General features: G+C 37.7%; 1 protein-coding gene and 1 pseudogene across 3 annotated transcripts in view; one reads left to right on the plus strand and one right to left on the minus strand.

The window, feature by feature from the left end:
* Positions 1–17,332, plus strand: part of Ankrd12 (ankyrin repeat domain 12) — a 111,183-nt gene that overhangs the window by 80,351 nt on the left and 13,500 nt on the right. For all 3 annotated transcript variants that reach the window (XM_008834670.3, XM_008834671.3, XM_029564314.1), the window contains one exon: positions 9,711–14,383. In XM_008834670.3, coding sequence (XP_008832892.1) covers positions 9,711–14,383 — 4,673 coding nt within the window. The remainder of the gene's footprint in view (positions 1–9,710; positions 14,384–17,332) is intronic.
* LOC103735442 lies at positions 58–2,082 on the minus strand (annotated as a pseudogene).

Here is a 17,332-nt window from a genome sequence, read left to right on the forward strand (position 1 = left end):
GAAATATCTGAAATTTGTTTGGCTGGAGAAAACTGCTTTCTTAGGACTTGGAGTCAGTCATTCATCAGTTTGTGCTTGAAAGCATTCCTCAATGAACGTCTTCCCTACAGTCAGAGTAAAGCGTAAAGCACAGGATCTGGGCTCTCAGAAGGGGTTGCTTCCAGCTGGAACACAGACCAGCAGGGTGTCCTTGCAGACATTGTGCATACAGCACTGCTGCAGCTCCGCAGCTGCCTGAGAGACCTTGATCCTCTCCATGCCCTCCTCCAGCTGGAGCGGCTATACCAGGCGCTGCAGGGCGTTCATGCTGGCCCCAGAAGACGTGGCGGCAACCTGCTTATAGAGATTTTGCAAGAGAACTTTAGTGGGAATTGAGTAGGAAATAACATTAAATTTAAAGGTTCTGATCAGTTTTCTTAATTTTTCTCATGACTAAGGCGAATGTTGAACTTTTGAAACAAACTTTTTGCATTTAGTATTGACAGATACTCTGTGTACATATCATTTAAATCACTTGCATGCTTATTTTGCCCATAATTTTTAAACTTTATATTTTTATCATTGCTTTTCTTCAAATATCTGAGTTAACAAATAGTGTGGCTTGTTCTCCCTCTTTTATTCATGTAGTAGTTCACTTAGGTTTTTCTGATTTTTTTTTCTTTCCTTCACAGTTAAACAATCTTCAATTCAGTGAAGGAAGCTGAAAATTTTATAGCCAGTCATTTCCATTTTTATATTAGTTATATTGCTAGTCTAAGTGTCTTCACCTTCATAAAATACAAAACATAATATTCAAATAATGCACAAATACCACTGAATAAAAATAGTGCTGTTGTTTTAAGAATAAGCTTCTGCCTTCTTAGAACGGGGTCAGCAGCTAATCCATAAATGGGAGTGCTCAGTCTAGGAAAACATCTGTGTCAGTGTGCAGTATGTGAAAGGGCCGTTCTGAAGAGGCTGAGGGCCCCATGTGAAGCAACTGGAACCTCAGCTCTATGGGAAGTACTACTTGCCACATGGAGTGCACAAAATGTTGGCTGCCTCTTCATATTGCTGGGTTTAGAGAAGATACCCAGTGAGGGAGCTCAATAGTTGGCTATATGGATACTCTGCAGAGTTATCTTATGGGTAAGTCTGTATTTGATGTTTTTCTCTCTTTCTGCATTCTTCCTGTTCCACCATTGGCACTGCCACTTCATTTCTTTTTTTAAATTTTTTTAACATTTATTTATTTGGATGGGGGAAGTCCATGTGTGTGTCATGGCATACACCTGTGGAAGTCAGAGGACAACCCTTGGGAGTTTCTTCTCTCCTTCTACCGTGTGAGTTCCAGGTTCAAACTCAGGTCAGTGAGCTTGGTGGCAAGTGACTTAACCTGTTGAGCCATCTTACCAGCCTCTGCCAACTTAATTTTCTAGTGTCTTAATGCAGTTCTTAAACTCATAGTTTGTACATTTACTCAGTATTAAGCATGAACTCTATTCTAGACATTAAGGAATTTCCTAACTGTAAATTATAGACATATTTTAATATTTGCCCCTCCTGATGCTATACATCTAAGCAGTTACTGATAATAAAGCATATACTTCTCATAAGTATTCACTTATTCACAAGGTTACAGGAAGTCACATACTGTGTGTGCTTAAGTATTCCTTAGAACATATAGAACACAGATCTGGCAGGGTGGCTACCCCTTTAGTCCCAGCACCTGGGAAGCAGAGGCAGGTGGATTTCTGCGAGATCAAGGCCAGCCTGATCTACACAGTGAGTTCTGGCCAGCCAGGGCTACATAGTAAGACCCTGTCTCAAAAAAAATTTTTTAATGTAGTGCTTATTTAGGAACATTGTGGAGCAGATAGCCTTATTTTGACCCATTTGCCTTTTTTTGAAAAGCAGCAGTTCCTGCCCATGATAACTTTAAAAAATGTACACCTTTAGGAATGGCTCCAAATAAGTAGTATTTGCAGAGAATAACTGGGAGATTAGCTTTACTTCCTAACCCACTCCAAATAAACTTATAAAGCAAACTAGTGCAGATATATTCTGAAGACAAATTACCTGCTCATCCTCCTCCTGGCACATTACTTCTAAGCCCTTCCTGTATATACACTTTTAGTTGCACTTTCCCTTGATCATGAATCTAAAAATAACTCTATGGTAAGCAGGTAGAAAATGAGTCAGTGATTAGAATCTATGGACCATAGGTATGGAAATTGCAGAAAGGAAGTAGCATGCTAGTACCACTAATACATAAAAATCATGAAAGGTAAGAGACAATGTACAGTACACTGTGAGGTCAGACAACACACTTTTAGTAGACTAGTGGGTAACTTTGGACAGGTCTTTGATGGCTTTGTTTACTTAAAATGGGGATAATAAAATCTGTTGTAAAGATTAGCTGTTTACCTAGCAAATAGGGGGATCAATAGTAAATTATGGTAGTGGAGGTGGTAGTTCAATATTTTGAAAAGTTTTGTGCTGTCTTTGGAATGATTTTATCCTAGAATGAGAGACCCTCAGATGAGAAGACATGTGGTATAGTCTAGTATTCTGACCACGATCTTGTGTAAGGTAATTGATTACTGGTCTAGGCAGAGCCTGTGCTGATATTGCTAAGGGCAATAGAGAAAAGATCAATTAAGAATAGCTTGCAGACGAAACTGAACGTTGATGAAGATTTTAGAGTTTCAAATGAATTGTAAGGATTATTATTATTGTGTATGAGAGAGAGTATGTATATGCTATGGCATGTGTTTGGAGTTCTGAGGACAAATTTGTTTTAAATTTTACTGAATTTTTCTCACTTAATGCAATACATCTTGATCATATTTAGACCCTCCTCCTCTATCTGCACCCTCCTCCATAGCCCCCATGCCAGATTTCATGCATTCAGTGCATTCAGTCGTATATGTTAAGGCCTATCATGTCAGGTTTGTGTCTCCAGATGTCTCTTATTGTGAGTTCATCTGTTGTGCCCTGTTCGTGAGACCCCAAAGACCACCAAGGAGCGAACCGATGCAGACACACAAGGGTTTTTTATTGTTACAAGCTCAAGCTTGGGCCCACTCTGTCACCAACCTAGCAGATCTCAGATGTGAGACCCCTTTCTTTGGAGACAGAGGTTTTTAATGTTTATTTCAGCAAGTTCAGCAAGTAGGGGTGTAGGGGGTCTTCAGCCTGGCAAACATCTGATTGGTTGCAGCCTAGTGCCAAACCATAAACTGCTGGCTTCAGGAAATCTGAAAAGACATCTGGACATTTAGTACTTTCCTGTCCCTGGTTAATTGACCGTTGGTGGGGGAGTTGTTCTCTATCCGTTCCAAGTATTGTGGTTTTTCTTGGACAGGGCTCAGGGCTGGGTCAGTCCCATAGAGGTTTTATCCAAGATGGAATCACTCAGGTCTCTCACATCCACTGGAGCCTGGTCACCCTATCTAGATTCACTCCCTTAAAGAAAACCAACTCTCCCTCACCCAGCAATGATCAGTTGCCAGTAGTTCCTCAGCTAAGGTTGGAGCTTCTTACCCATTTCCCCAGTTCTGTACTGGGTTTTTGTCTGGTTTGAGTTTACATGGGTCTGGTGCACACTGTCGACCATTGCTGTAAGTTCATATGACCAAGTTTCCAGCCACCTGGAAAACTGTTCCCTTGTGGTTATTCCTCACTCCTGGCTCTCACTGTCTTTCTGCCCCCTCTTCCACAATGGTCCCTGAGCCCTGGGTGGCAGAGATTTAATATGGGAGTCCTATCCAGAGATACACTCTGCAGTCTCTTATTCTCTACATTTTGACTCTCTGTTAATCACCATCTGTTGTATGAAGAAACTTCACTGGAGAGGGTTGAGAACTCCATTAATATTCTCTCTACTGGTTGTTCCCTATGTTCCCTGAGCCTTCCGTATAATGGTTACATTGTAGATGTATCACTTAAAACTGGACATCTCACAAACATTTATTCTCTGTGTCTGAACAATTGTCAAACTCTATAATAGTCTCCATCTGTTGCAAAAAAAAAAAAAGAGGAGCTTCTTTGATGAGTGGCGAGAGGCGCACTTGTCTGTAAATATAAGGATTCATATTTAGCATACAGTAAGAAATTACATTTGTTTAGGAATGTGACAAAAGTAGGTTTTTCTCTAGGATCTGTGACCTCTCCAACCATGTGACCCTCCAACCAATATTGGCTAGGTTTACATGTGCCATATGTGAGTTCCCTCCCATTGAGTGGGCTTTAAGTCCAATTAAATAGCTGTTGATTACCCTCAGGATAAAAGTACCACTACTGCACCAATAGAGATAGTTTGCTGTGCCAATCGTTGTTGTGGTTATTAGACTTTACAGCTGGTTTGGACCATTGATTGGTTTTCTCCCTTAGCAACTTGTATTGGTACTGTGAGAGCTACTCTTCAGGGAGGAAGCTTCCAGGTCAGTTCCAGCTCTATTTATCCAAGTCTTGTGTCTGATATATGAAAAGACAACTTTTGAGAGTTGGTTTTTCTCTGGCTGTGAATTCTGGGGATTAATTTAGGTCCTCAGGCTTAGGCAGCAATCACTTTTACAGGGTGAGCCATCTCCCTGGGTCAGCTTAGAGAGTTTTAATTTGAGAAACTGGACTCATTGTTATACCACAAAGACAGAGAATGCCGGCTTCAAGCAAGCATTTGTGGAAAGGAAGGTAATAGAGGTGAATGCTTTAATCTTGATTTTTACAGCAATGAAAGGGAATCTAGGAAGTTAGTATAAATTTCTGAGGAAAGATGAGAGGTAGTGATTTGAATTTAACTATAAATTACTCATTTTCAGTTATAATGACACCCACAGTGTATGATACTGATAAAATAATCATTTTTAAAATATGTAATGTATAATGCAAACCATTTCAAAAGCCCATCATCTGTTGATCCATTAGGCGTGTAAAGTATAATAATTCTGTCATATTGATATGAAATATCACATGTCAAAACCTCTTGACTTGTTATTTCAAAGAGATTTTGAGGGAAGGATTTATTACCTTTATCTCTTCCAATGTCACATCTGCTCTGGTTGTGTCTCCATTTAAATAACATTCAAGAAATGGTGTGATACTATGGTAAGCCAATAGGCAAGCCTAAGGCTAGTAGAAAACGTAAAAGAACATGCTTAGCCATTCTTGAAATGTCACCAGTCTTAATTGCAAGGTCTGAAACTGCCTTCAGATATACAAGAACATCTTTCAAGTCTATGTAAAGGTCTTTGTTAAATAATGAAATGCAGCTTAACATTTTCATGGTCACAAAAAATTAATTTAAAAATTAATAAAATATTTTAACCTTTACATTTGTTGCTTTCCACTGTAATTTCCCAAATAAGATGTTAAGAATTAAGTTGAGGTGATAACCATTAAAAGATTTTATAGGAATTTTTTGTCAGAATGTCATCAGTTATTTTAAATACAAGTTCAAATTGGTGATGAAGTAGATGTTAAAATACTAAAAAAAAAATTGAAACAAGATGGCAAAACAACTTAATATAATGATAACTATGGCTGTTTTGACCATAGAATTTAGAAATTTTAGGTAATTTACTTAATTCAGCAGTTATCTGCTAGGAAAGAACAAACATCTTTTGTTCATTTGGTTTTTTGTTTGCTTTTGGAGACGGTTTCACCAGGTAGCCCCAGCTGTCCCGGAACTCACTTTGTAGACCAGGCTGGCCTTGAACAGAGATTCGCCTGCTTCTGCCTCTGCTGTGATTAAAGGCATCCATCATCACGCGCAGCCAGCAGACAGCATTTTGAAATTTTTGCCTCATGGCATCCAGGACCAGATTGATCTATGTTTCTAGGTAAAGTAAATTGAAAGTTGAAAGCTACTTGAGGAAGAAAAAAGATTTCAGAGTGGCATCCTGTGGGAGGTCTTGGCTGAGGTCCACAGCCTGGCCATCCTTCAAGGGCAGCTCAGGGACAGCACAAACAGATCCAAGAAACCTGATTGGAGTGAAGCTGGTAGGTACTGACTCAGAACCCAAGCCCAGATAATGCTGGTTCAAGGGAAATTTCCAGTCTCCTATCATGGGTGTTAGTTAAGGCCAGTCTATGTTATTAACATTGAAATGTATAGATTTTTTTTTTCAAATTAATTATGAATTGGTGCTTGAGAGATAGCTCCACGGTTAAGAGCACTGGCTGCTCTTCCAGAAGACCCCAGTTAAATTCCTAGCACCTACATGGCAACTAACAACTGTGCATAACTCCAACTGCAGTCCCAGGGGATCAGATGCCCTCTTCTGGCCTCTGTAGTCTTGGTGCTCACATGGGCACATTCATGCAAGCAAAACATTCATACACGTAGAGAATAAAAATACATAAATCAGGCCGGGTGTGGTGGCACACGCCTTTAATTCCCAGCACTTGGGAGGCAGAGGCAGGCAGATCTCTGTGAGTTCAAGGCCAGTGAGGCCCTGTCTCAAAAAGACCAAAAAAAAACATAAATCAAAATGTTTAAAAAATTATTTGACTCTTGCTAAAGACATTTTCCTATTGCAAAGGTTCCTTCTGTTTCTGAATCAGATACACATGACAAACCATATAGCTCTAAGTGTTGTATGCAACTCCACTAATGTGTGTTTAGAACTGGTATGAGCACTATAGTGTCATGTCAAGTGAAACATGTATAGGCTGATTTATGTGGTCTAACTGATGAGGTATTACTCTGATAGACATAAGACCAGAAGACATACCATATCTGACATTACAAAGAAGGAAGTAACAAACACATGGAAAGGTAAGCTACAGGAGTAATCAAAAATCAAACCAGTGTCACGACTTCTCAGTGACAATAGTAGTAGCATCTACTATGCTAGGAACTTGAAAAATGTAGGGAAGTTTGGTTTTTTTTTTTTAATCATAATTCCTCCAACTATAATTTCTTATAGATACTATTTTGGTTTGTTTTTCCTTTTTTTTTTTCTATTCATCTTGCTTTCCACTAGCACTCTGTACCTACTATAGATTATATGTTTATCAAAGATTGGATTCTAAATGTAGATTTTACTTGGGTTTGATGGGACATGTAAAGTTTGTGTCCAGTGAAACTAATAATCTAATGAGAAAAACTAAATAGAAGCCATAAAGAAATTAAATCTTTGAAAACTGCAAAGGTGAAAAAAGTCCTTGAGAATAAAATATAACACCTATTATATACCATTGTACTAAGATAGAACAGCACCTATTATATAAAATTGTATTATTTGCTGGCTCACACTGTGATCCCAGCATTCTGGAAGTGGAGACAGAAGAAATCAGGAGTTTAAGGTTGGCCTTGGCTACATAGTGAATGGAACCCTCACTGTAGAAATTGTAACAATTTGCTGGGCATGGTGGCAAATCCCAGCACTTGGGAGGCAGAGGCCCATGGGTCTCTCTGAGTTCAAGGCCAGCCTGATCTACATAGCAAGTTCCAGGCCAGCTGGGGCTACAGGGAGACCCTGTCTCAAAAAGACCCCCTTCCAAAATCATAACAATTAGCAAAAATAAAATCATATATTCTCTGATTCATTTAATTAAATATCAAAGTAAATATTGGCCTCCAAAACAGGTATCCCTGTTGGTACTATAAACAGCTGTATTCTAATACTGTATATACTAATATTGGGGACTATAAGTAGAATTTTAAAGCATATTTGCAAGCTTTTTGTGTGTCATATATCTGAAACTGCATCAGTGGCATTTTATAATATTACTGTCTTCAGATATTGCCATGTCTTCTCAAAAAAAAAAGAGATTATGATCTTAATGTGGTGCCAAGTGTCTTATGGGTGTGAATGCCTCTGGAATTAGATGCTTCATATAAAGAGAAAAGAACCTAATTAGAGGAAGCTTGATATAGTTAAGTGTATAATCCTAATATTTTTGAATAGCGAATGAAATACTTATTACTGTAATTTATTTGGTCATTCATCCCCCTCCATCAGACGACTCAGTTTTCTTTTATAGTCTTGAATGGATTTTTTTCATTAAAGGTCCCAAGTGTAAAACATTTCACTTATGAAAATATGTCAGCCTGGGGGCTGGAGAGATGGCTCAGCAGTTAAGAGCACTGGCTACTCTTGCAGAGAAGCCAGGTTCGATTCCCAGCACCCACATAGCAGCTAATAATCATCTATAACTCCAGTTCCAGGGGATTCAATGCCCTCTTCTGACCTCTTAGGGCACTGCATGACACAGGTGCACTTAGACATATGCAGGCAATACACTCATACACATAAAATAAAATTAATAAAAAACAAATATGTCAACCTGGGGCCCTTGGGAGATGGCTCAGTGGGCAAGAGTACTTGCTAGGAAAGCAGTAGTATTTGCCTAAGGAACCCACATTAAAAACCAGGCATGGCCACAATGCCTGTAACCCTAGCATTGGGAGCTGGAGAGAGATGGATCCCAGGGACTCTCAGGCCAGCCAGTCTAGCCAAAATGCTGGGCTTCAGGGTTAGTGAGAGACCTAGTCTAAAAAATAGGAGAGTGATAGAGGGAGACATCTGACATCCTGTGGCCTCTGCATGCTTGTACATGAGTGCTTGCACCACACACACACACACACACACGCACACATATACACAAACAACGTCAACGTGGGGAAAATATGGTTGTTTTGTTTGGGGGCACTTGTTTGGTCTTTAAATTATTATTTTTTATTTTATGTGTATGAGTGTATTTCCTGCATATGAGTGCACCCGTGTTGTGCCATACCTGTGGAGGTCAGAAGAGGGGGTCAGAGTTCCCTGGAACTGGAGTTACAGACAGTTGTTAGCCACCATGTAGGTGCTGGGAATCGAACCCAGGTCTTCTGCAAGAGCAACCAGTACTCTGAACTATTGAGCCATCTCTCCAGTCCCTGGTTTTTTGTTTTGTTTTGTTTTGAGATAATCTTGCTAGGTTGCCCAGGCTGGCCCCAAATTCCTGATCCTCCTGCCTCAAATCTCCCATATACTAGGATTACAGGCATGAGCTACCACTCCTGACTAAAAACTTTGACTTAATAAAAAAAGAGATAATGAAATAGATTCTTCCAATGTTTTGACTGTTTGTATGACAACTTTGTTGTAATTTAATAAAATATTCGTATACTAATACTACTTAGGAAGTGAGACTTCCTTCCATTGTACTAGGTCTAAATTGGGGATAACAAAACTAAGGCAGAGTAGTGTTTGCTTGCAAATTACACCCCCAATTTATTTGTTTCTCTTTTTTTCTCCCAAATAGTATAGATAAAACTATTCCTTTATTTAAATTAATGGCCATTACGGTAAGCATGTGATCTCTTACAGTTCTGCTGATACATACTTCGAAATGCTTAAAATAATTTGTTAAGTTTACTTAGTTAAACCTCTGTGTTAAGTGGTTCTTAATCATTTGGGGGGAAGAATCAAATAATGTTACATAAGTCATTACTTTGCCTGTACAAAAGTGCCTATATGCAGAATTTTTCTAATATTTTAATAGTTAATGTTTCCCTTGACTCCAGATGCCTATGTCTCTTCTGAATCCAGATGCCTCTACCTAATGTTCTCCCTCTGTTTTAGTGTATACAAATGCATATATTTTAATGAACATATTGTTCTGCAAAACTATTACAGAGCTCTATGTGTTTATTTGCTTTACTTTTGTGTCTGAAATAAGTTATCTGAATTGTTTGCTATATTTACTATATAAGCTATATTTTCTTTTTCTTTTAGATTCAGAAGAGGCTCAGTCTGTAAATCCTTCTAGTATTGATGAAAATATTGACTCAGAAACAGAGAAAGATTCTCTCATCTGTGAAAGTAAACAGATACTTCCAAGTAAAGCACCTCTTCCATCTGCTCTTGATGAATATGAGTTCAAAGATGATGATGATGAAGAAATAAATAAAATGATTGATGACAGGCATATTCTTCGGAAAGAACAACGAAAAGATAATGAATCTGAAGCAGAAAAGAGTGGTTTATTTGCAAAACAGGAGAAGGCCTTTTATTCTAAATCATTTAAAAATAAAAAACAGAAGCCTTCTAGGGTTCTGTATTCAAGTACTGAAAGTTCTGATGAAGAAGTTCCTCAGAACAAAAGAATTTCTGCTGCATGCTCTGTCCCTGAAACATCAAGTTCTGATGTGCAAGCCAAAAAAGAATTTGAATACAGACAGAAAGGCAAAGTTAAAAGAAAACTAAAAAATCAAAATAAAAATAAAGAGAACCAAGAGCTGAAGCAAGAAAAAGAAGGAAAAGAAAATACCAGAATAACGAGCTTGACTGTTAATACTGCACTGGATTGTTCAGAAAAAGCCAGAGAAGAGGGGAACTTTAGGAAATCTTTTAGCCCAAAAGATGATACTTCGTTACACTTATTTCATATCTCCACTGGCAAATCTCCCAAACATTCTTGTGGATTAAGTGAAAAACAGTCAACACCTCTAAAACAAGAACATACTAAAACATGTATATCACCAGGAAGTTCCGAAATGTCATTGCAGCCTGATCTTGCTCGCTATGACAATACAGAACCTGAATTCTTACCAGAAAGTTCAAATGTAAAATCTTACAAGCATAAGGAAAAAAATAAACAGAAAGATTTCCATTTAGAATTCGGTGAAAAATCAAATGCCAAAATGAAGGATGAAGATCATAGTCCAGCATTTGAAAACTCAGACTGCACACTGAAAAAAATGGATAAAGAGGGCAAAACATTAAAAAAACATAAATTGAAACACAAGGAGAGGGATAAAGAGAAGTACAAAAAAGAAACGGACGTTGAAAAGGAAAAATACAAAAATAAGGATGGCACGAAAGAGCTACAGAGGAGTGTTGAATTTGACAGAGAGTTTTGGAAGGAAAATTTTTTTAAAAGTGACGAAGCTGAGGATCTCTTTTTAAATACAGAACATGAGTCCCTAACAGAAAAAAAATCAAAATTGGAAAAAACCATGAAAGATGATAAATCAACAAAGCATGTCTCAAAGGAAAGGTGCTTTAAAGAAGAGCGGGAAAAGATTAAAAAGGAAAATGAAAAATCTAGGGAAGAAAAGCTCAAAGATCTGAGAGAAGAGAGAGACTTTGTGTCCACAGATAAGGAAACAGAATTCAGTTCTCTGGTTATAAGTGTAAACCAGGAATCTATAGGGCTACATTCAGTGGAAAAGGAAATGGACACTGAAAAACAAGAAAAGCATATAATAAAAGACAGGGAGAAATCAGACAAACGATTTCAAACTAAGGAAAAGGAGAGTGAGAAGACTGAAAGAAAAATTTCTGAAAAAGAAAAGAAGATAAAACACGAACATAGATCAGAAAAAGAGAGATTAGATTTTAGTGACTGTGTTGACAGAATAAAAGAAAAGGACAAACTGTACTCACATCAGACAGAAAAATGTCATAAAGATAGTGAGAAGATAAAAAATACCATTAAAAAACCTGATGACAGAGAGAAAAATCGAGAAAAAATTGATAGGAAGCATGACAGAGAAAAACCTGAAAAAGAGAGGTGTTTAACAGAAAGCAAAGAGAAGCACTTGATGGACAAAAAAAATAAGCAGTCAGATAATAGTGAGTATACTAAATCAGAAAAAGTCAGAAATAAAGAAAAAGACAGGGAAGTAGATAAAAAGGAAAAACTTAGGGATAAAGAAAGTATAAATATAACTAGCTGCAGACACTTACAGGAAGAGAAAAAGTCAAATGTAGGAGACAGTAGTAGTAAAACACAGCATGAAAAAACTGTATCACTTAAAGAAAAAGCAAGGGATGAGCCTTTGAAAACTCCAGATGGGAAAGAGAAAGATAAAAAAGATATAGATAGATACAAAGAACGAGACAAACGTAAAGATAAAATCCAACTAAATACTTTACTCAAAATAAAATCTGAAGCAGATAAACCTAAACCTAAGTCATCACCAGCATCGAAAGATACTCGACCTAAAGAAAAGAGGTTAGTGAATGACGATTTAATGCAGACAAGTTTTGAACGAATGCTCAGTCTTAAAGACCTAGAAATAGAACAGTGGCACAAAAAACATAAGGAAAAAATTAAGCAGAAAGAAAAAGAACGATTAAGAAATCGTACTTGTTTAGAACTTAAAGTAAAAGAAAAAGGAAAACACATACCAACTGAATCCAAAAATAAAGAACTCACTAGGTCAAAAAGTTCTGAGTTGACTGATGTTTATACCAAGGAGAAACAATCTAAAGATGCTGGAAGTAATAGATCACAATCTGTTGACACCAAAAATGTAATGAGTTTAGGGAAGTCATCCTTTATTTCAGATAATAATTCAAACAGGTCTCCTAGATCAGAAAGTGAAAAGCCAGGTCTCAGCTCCAGATCTGTGTCAATGATTTCTGTTGCTAGCTCAGAGGATTCCTGCCATACTACAGTAACGACTCCAAGGCCTCTGGCAGAATATGACTCTGACTTTATGTTAGAGGGTTCAGAATCTCAAATGTCATTTTCTCAATCACCTTTTTTGCCAATTGCCAAATCGCCAGCTCTTCATGAAAGGGAGCTGGAGAGCCTAGCTGAACTGCCAGAACGGCTTAAACCACCGTATGTAAACAAGCTTCCAGCCTGCCATCTCAGGTCATCTTCTGTGGAAGATGTTAAACTAATTATCAATGAGGTAAGACCCACTGTAGAAATTAGAAGATGTAGCATGCCATCAGTCATTTGTGAACCCACAAAACACTTCCAAATATCAGAAGAAAGTAATCAAGGTAGCTTAGCTGTGCCAAGAGATATCTGTCCTTCTCCCAAACCTGAGGTACCTTCAACTGTGCCTGAAAGAGACCTTTCAGATATGGCTAACTTACATTCCAGCTTTACAGCCTCTCCCACTAGATCTGTAAACAGCAAGTATATTTCATCTGATACAAATGTAATCAAGAGTACTGCTCTGATGGGTACTTTAATAGACAATCCTGTGCATTTAGAACCATCTAATCCGGTTGGAGTGATCCAAAATAAATCATGGGAGATGCCTGCTGATAAACTAGAGATATTAAGTACCAGTGACTTAATCTGCACTAATTCTAGTATACCTGATCAAGATTCCTCTCTTCAGAGTTTTTGTAATTCAGAAAACAAAATATTGAGAGACCAGAATGCTGATTGCTTAACCCTACACCAGACTGAGCTTTCAGGAAACTCTAGTACTCAGGATCCAGCGTCCTTTTTGCCTTCACAGCAACTCTGCTCTTTTTCCAACCAATCATTTTCAGATACTGAATCTGCCTCTAAATCTATGTCTTCATCATATATTGCCAGTCAAGAGCCAGGAATTTTACAGCAGAGAAATGTAACTCCTATGACCAGTTCTGTTTTAGATACTGATAATATCTTTACAAAAGATGTGGAAAATACATTTGTCCTAGCAGATACTCAAAAGCCAGATGCCTGTGTTTCAGTTTACTCTGAAAGCACTATTCAAGAAGCACTCCCAAACTGTGAGAAAGCTAATACTTTGCTTATATTGCCACCGGAAAAAGATTTGAGTGGAAGTGATGTTTCCTCTCAGCTAAGTACACAATATGCATTTAGCAAACTAACTTACAAGTCTTCCAGTAGCCGTGAAATTGAGAAGAGCACAACTGATACTCAGGTTATTTCACATGAAAAAGAAAACAAACTACAAAGTTTGGTCCTAACCCAGTCAAGTAAGTGCGACTCTGATTTATATGAAATGAACGCTGCAGGGTTGCCAAAAGGAAGTCTAAATGAACAAGATAATTCAAAACATGGTTCTGAAAGTGAAAAGTGTTCACTTTCTATTGAAGATGAAGAGTCTCAGCAAAGCACTTTATCAAGTGTGGAAAACCATTCACAGTCAGCCCAACCAGAGATGCATAAATATGACCATTTAGTTAAAGTAGAATTAGAAGAAAATGCTGAAGATGATAAAATTGAAAACCAAACCCCTCAAAGAATGACTAGAAACAAAGCAAGTACAATGGTAAATCAAAGCAAACAAATTCTTGCTAGTTGTACACTGTTATCAGAAAAAGACAATGAATCCTCGCCTAGGGGAAGAATAAGACTAACTGAAGAAGATGATCCTCAGATTCACCATCCACGGAAAAGGAAAGTGTCACGTGTACCTCAGCCTGTGCAAGTGAGTCCATCTTTACTACAAGCAAAGGAGAAAACTCAGCAATCTCTAGCAGCCATTGTAGATTCTCTGAAACTAGATGAGATTCAGCCATACAGTTCTGAGAGAGCAAATCCATATTTTGAATACTTGCACATAAGGAAAAAAATTGAAGAAAAGCGCAAATTACTATGTAGTGTTATTCCTCAAGCTCCTCAGTATTATGATGAATATGTAACGTTCAATGGATCGTATCTTCTGGATGGAAACCCCTTAAGCAAGATTTGCATTCCCACTGTAAGTAAGATTGTCACTTGATAACAGCTCTGCAACACTGTCCTGGAGATGTAGCTCAATGGTAGCATGCCTGTCTTACATGTGCAAGGCCCTGGTTTCAGTCTCTAGCACAGAAGAAAAAAATAGAATGAAAGCTGTATACATAATTTTAAGTTTTCTAGTAAATATTTTAAAAAATAAGCAAGTAGATTAATTTTAATATTGTATGTAAGTCAACATATCCAAAATACTATTGCAGTGTCAATATGGAAAGCTATTTATGAGATATTTTGCTTTTTTTCCACTGAATCTTTGAAATCTGATGTGCTTGTAACACATCTCAGTTCAGCTACCCACATTTCAAAGAGTACTCAGTACCAAATGGGTTCCTTATCAGGTATCATGAATCCTGTTTGCTCCTCACCTGCATTTCCTTTTGTTTTAAAGAAGACATATTTTGATTTCTCTGAAGGTTAATGCCACTACATGTACATTTGATCTCATTCTTTGCAGTCTTTTCTGGAACCTTCCTCTGTTAAATACTATTTCCTCCCTCAGCTGGCCTTTATTTGCCCACTCAGAATATATTTGGATCACATCTTCATGAAAAGAGAAAAGCTCTCCTTTTTCTAGCTTATCAACCTCACCAGTCTTTCTCCTTCACTGACAGTCTTGTGCAGAGTTATCTGTCTGTGACATTTTTTTCCACCTCCCCTCCTGTTCATTTCTAAGCCATTAAGCCATTGTAGATTGCCACTAGGCTCATGTTTGTCATTTTTGTTGGCTTATTTTTGTTGTTCTCTTTGTTAAGATTTAGCATCATGACCACTAGACTTGGCTTTAGTGACTGCCTGCAGTGTGCACAGGGGCTATACTTGAAGTTCCCTGACTTAACAGACTGTTTTGCATCATGTCTTTGCAAATGTTATCTTTCAGTGTCCAGTTCAGAAAAGATCAAGAAAGGTGACTTTATAGTCTCAAATTCCCAGAATATTCCTGATGCTAGTACCTTTAAGCTGCTAAGAACACTTGGTATTGGGGCTGGAGAGATGGCTCAGCAGTTAAGAGCACTGACTGCTCTTGCAGAGGACTTGGGTTCAGTTCCCAGCACCCACATGGCAGCTACAAACCGTCCTTAACTCCAGTCCCAGGGGAACCCGAAGCCCTCTTCTGACCTCTGCGGCATTGCTCGACGCTGGTGCACTCACATACAGGCAGGCAATACATCCATACACATGAAATAAAAATAATAAAAAGTAAAATAGAACACTTGGTATTAACCAAAAGGTGGAGAAGCAATGCTAGTGTCTTTTAAAATCTTGGCAGATTTAGATTTTAAGTAGCAATAGTAGCAGATGAAAAGTAATGAATGGCAAATAAATTTGTCATTGATTCAGTCTTTCGGCAAAATAATTTGTTAGTGATTCAAAGAAAATCTACTAAACTTTTTGTTTCTTTCATTGTCCATTTTATTTCCCCTTAAAAGGTAAAACATTTTAACTGAAATAATACAGGCTTGAAGTACAGTTATATCTTTAAAGAACACATGTAAGTTAAAACTTTGTGCAAACTAAGTAAAAACATCTTGAAATAACCTGTTAGGTTGCCTTCTAGCTACCATACCAGACAGAGAATCAGGAGAATGTTGAAAGTGTACACTTTCACTCTCCTGCAAAGATAATATAATACGTGTGATTTCCTTGAAGCAGTACTGGAGAAGTCTCTTTGTTAAATTAGAACTTAGTTGTATTAAATGTTGCTTTAAAAGAGGCTATATAAGTAAAGCCAAGAAATTGCATGTAGTATAGAGGTTTGTTTTTGTTATTTGATTCGTCTTTAATGAGAATTACTAAAACAAAGAAATATAATGCCATTAATAGAACAAATAGAATTTTTTAAAAGTCTATACTGTACACCAGCTATGCAAACTTGAATGATTGACTTTAATTATCTGATCTTTAACTTTCACATCTACCTGCCCTACCCCAAAGCAGGTTGAAAACTATATGCCAAAACACATTAATATCTTTAAAACACTATACTGATTGTAGTAGAGTACCATTGTGGTATCTAGTTCCAGGTGTCTTTAAGGTTCATATTTATTAGAACTAGTATGCAAGCTTCAGCCTTTTACTCATAAAAAAAGTTTTGCTTTTAACTTCACTGGACTAAAATTGATTTGTTCATGGTTTGGCTTGAAAAAATAGTTAAGGTGAACATGATATCACACACGCCTATAGTCCCCAAACTTGGAGGTGGTGGAGACATATAAGGATCAGGAGTTCAAGGTCATGTTCAGGGACTGAGTAGAAGAGAGTGAAAAAGAGATGAATAATAAAGACCAGAGATAACAATCATGTTAACAGTTCGTTTCTTTCCTCCCAGCCAGTGAATTTTTCTTTTGCCAAGATTATTTTGATTTATGTGCTCTAGTTATAAAACCTATTAGAAATGTTACAGAACATCACCAAACTTGGTTTAAGTGTTTATTAGTCCTCCATTAAGTACTTTATTCATACCTTTTAACCAGAATGCTTCTGTTTTCTTAGAGGAAATCAAGAAGAAGAGAGGGGGGCCCTACAAGTTCCCCAAATCAAATTAACCAGGGGCGGGGATGCCACAATTTTGGTATCTACAGTGGCCACTGGTAGCAACACCCAGTTGTTTGCTTTCATTATAGGACTTCTCAAAAACTTTAGGTTGTCAAGACTCAGGAGAAAATACATGTGTACAAATAAAGCTTTCCTAAATTTGTTCTGGAGACCATTTCCTGGAAATTGTCTTTGTGGACACATGATCTATGGAACATACTTTAGGAAAACCTGACCTTGAAATAGACTACAGCTTCATTGCTTTGCCACTGCTGATCCCTTTGCCCTCATATGTTACAGTTCCTTTGTCCAAATTTGACATTCCAGAAACTGGCAGCTGTTTGAGTGGTCTTGAGCTCCCTCCCTCCTCTTCTCCCTC

The sequence above is a fragment of the Nannospalax galili genome, unplaced genomic scaffold (genome assembly GCF_000622305.1).
Source record: "Nannospalax galili isolate Female #2095 unplaced genomic scaffold, S.galili_v1.0 scaffold155, whole genome shotgun sequence".
Classification (NCBI taxonomy): domain Eukaryota; kingdom Metazoa; phylum Chordata; class Mammalia; order Rodentia; family Spalacidae; genus Nannospalax; species Nannospalax galili.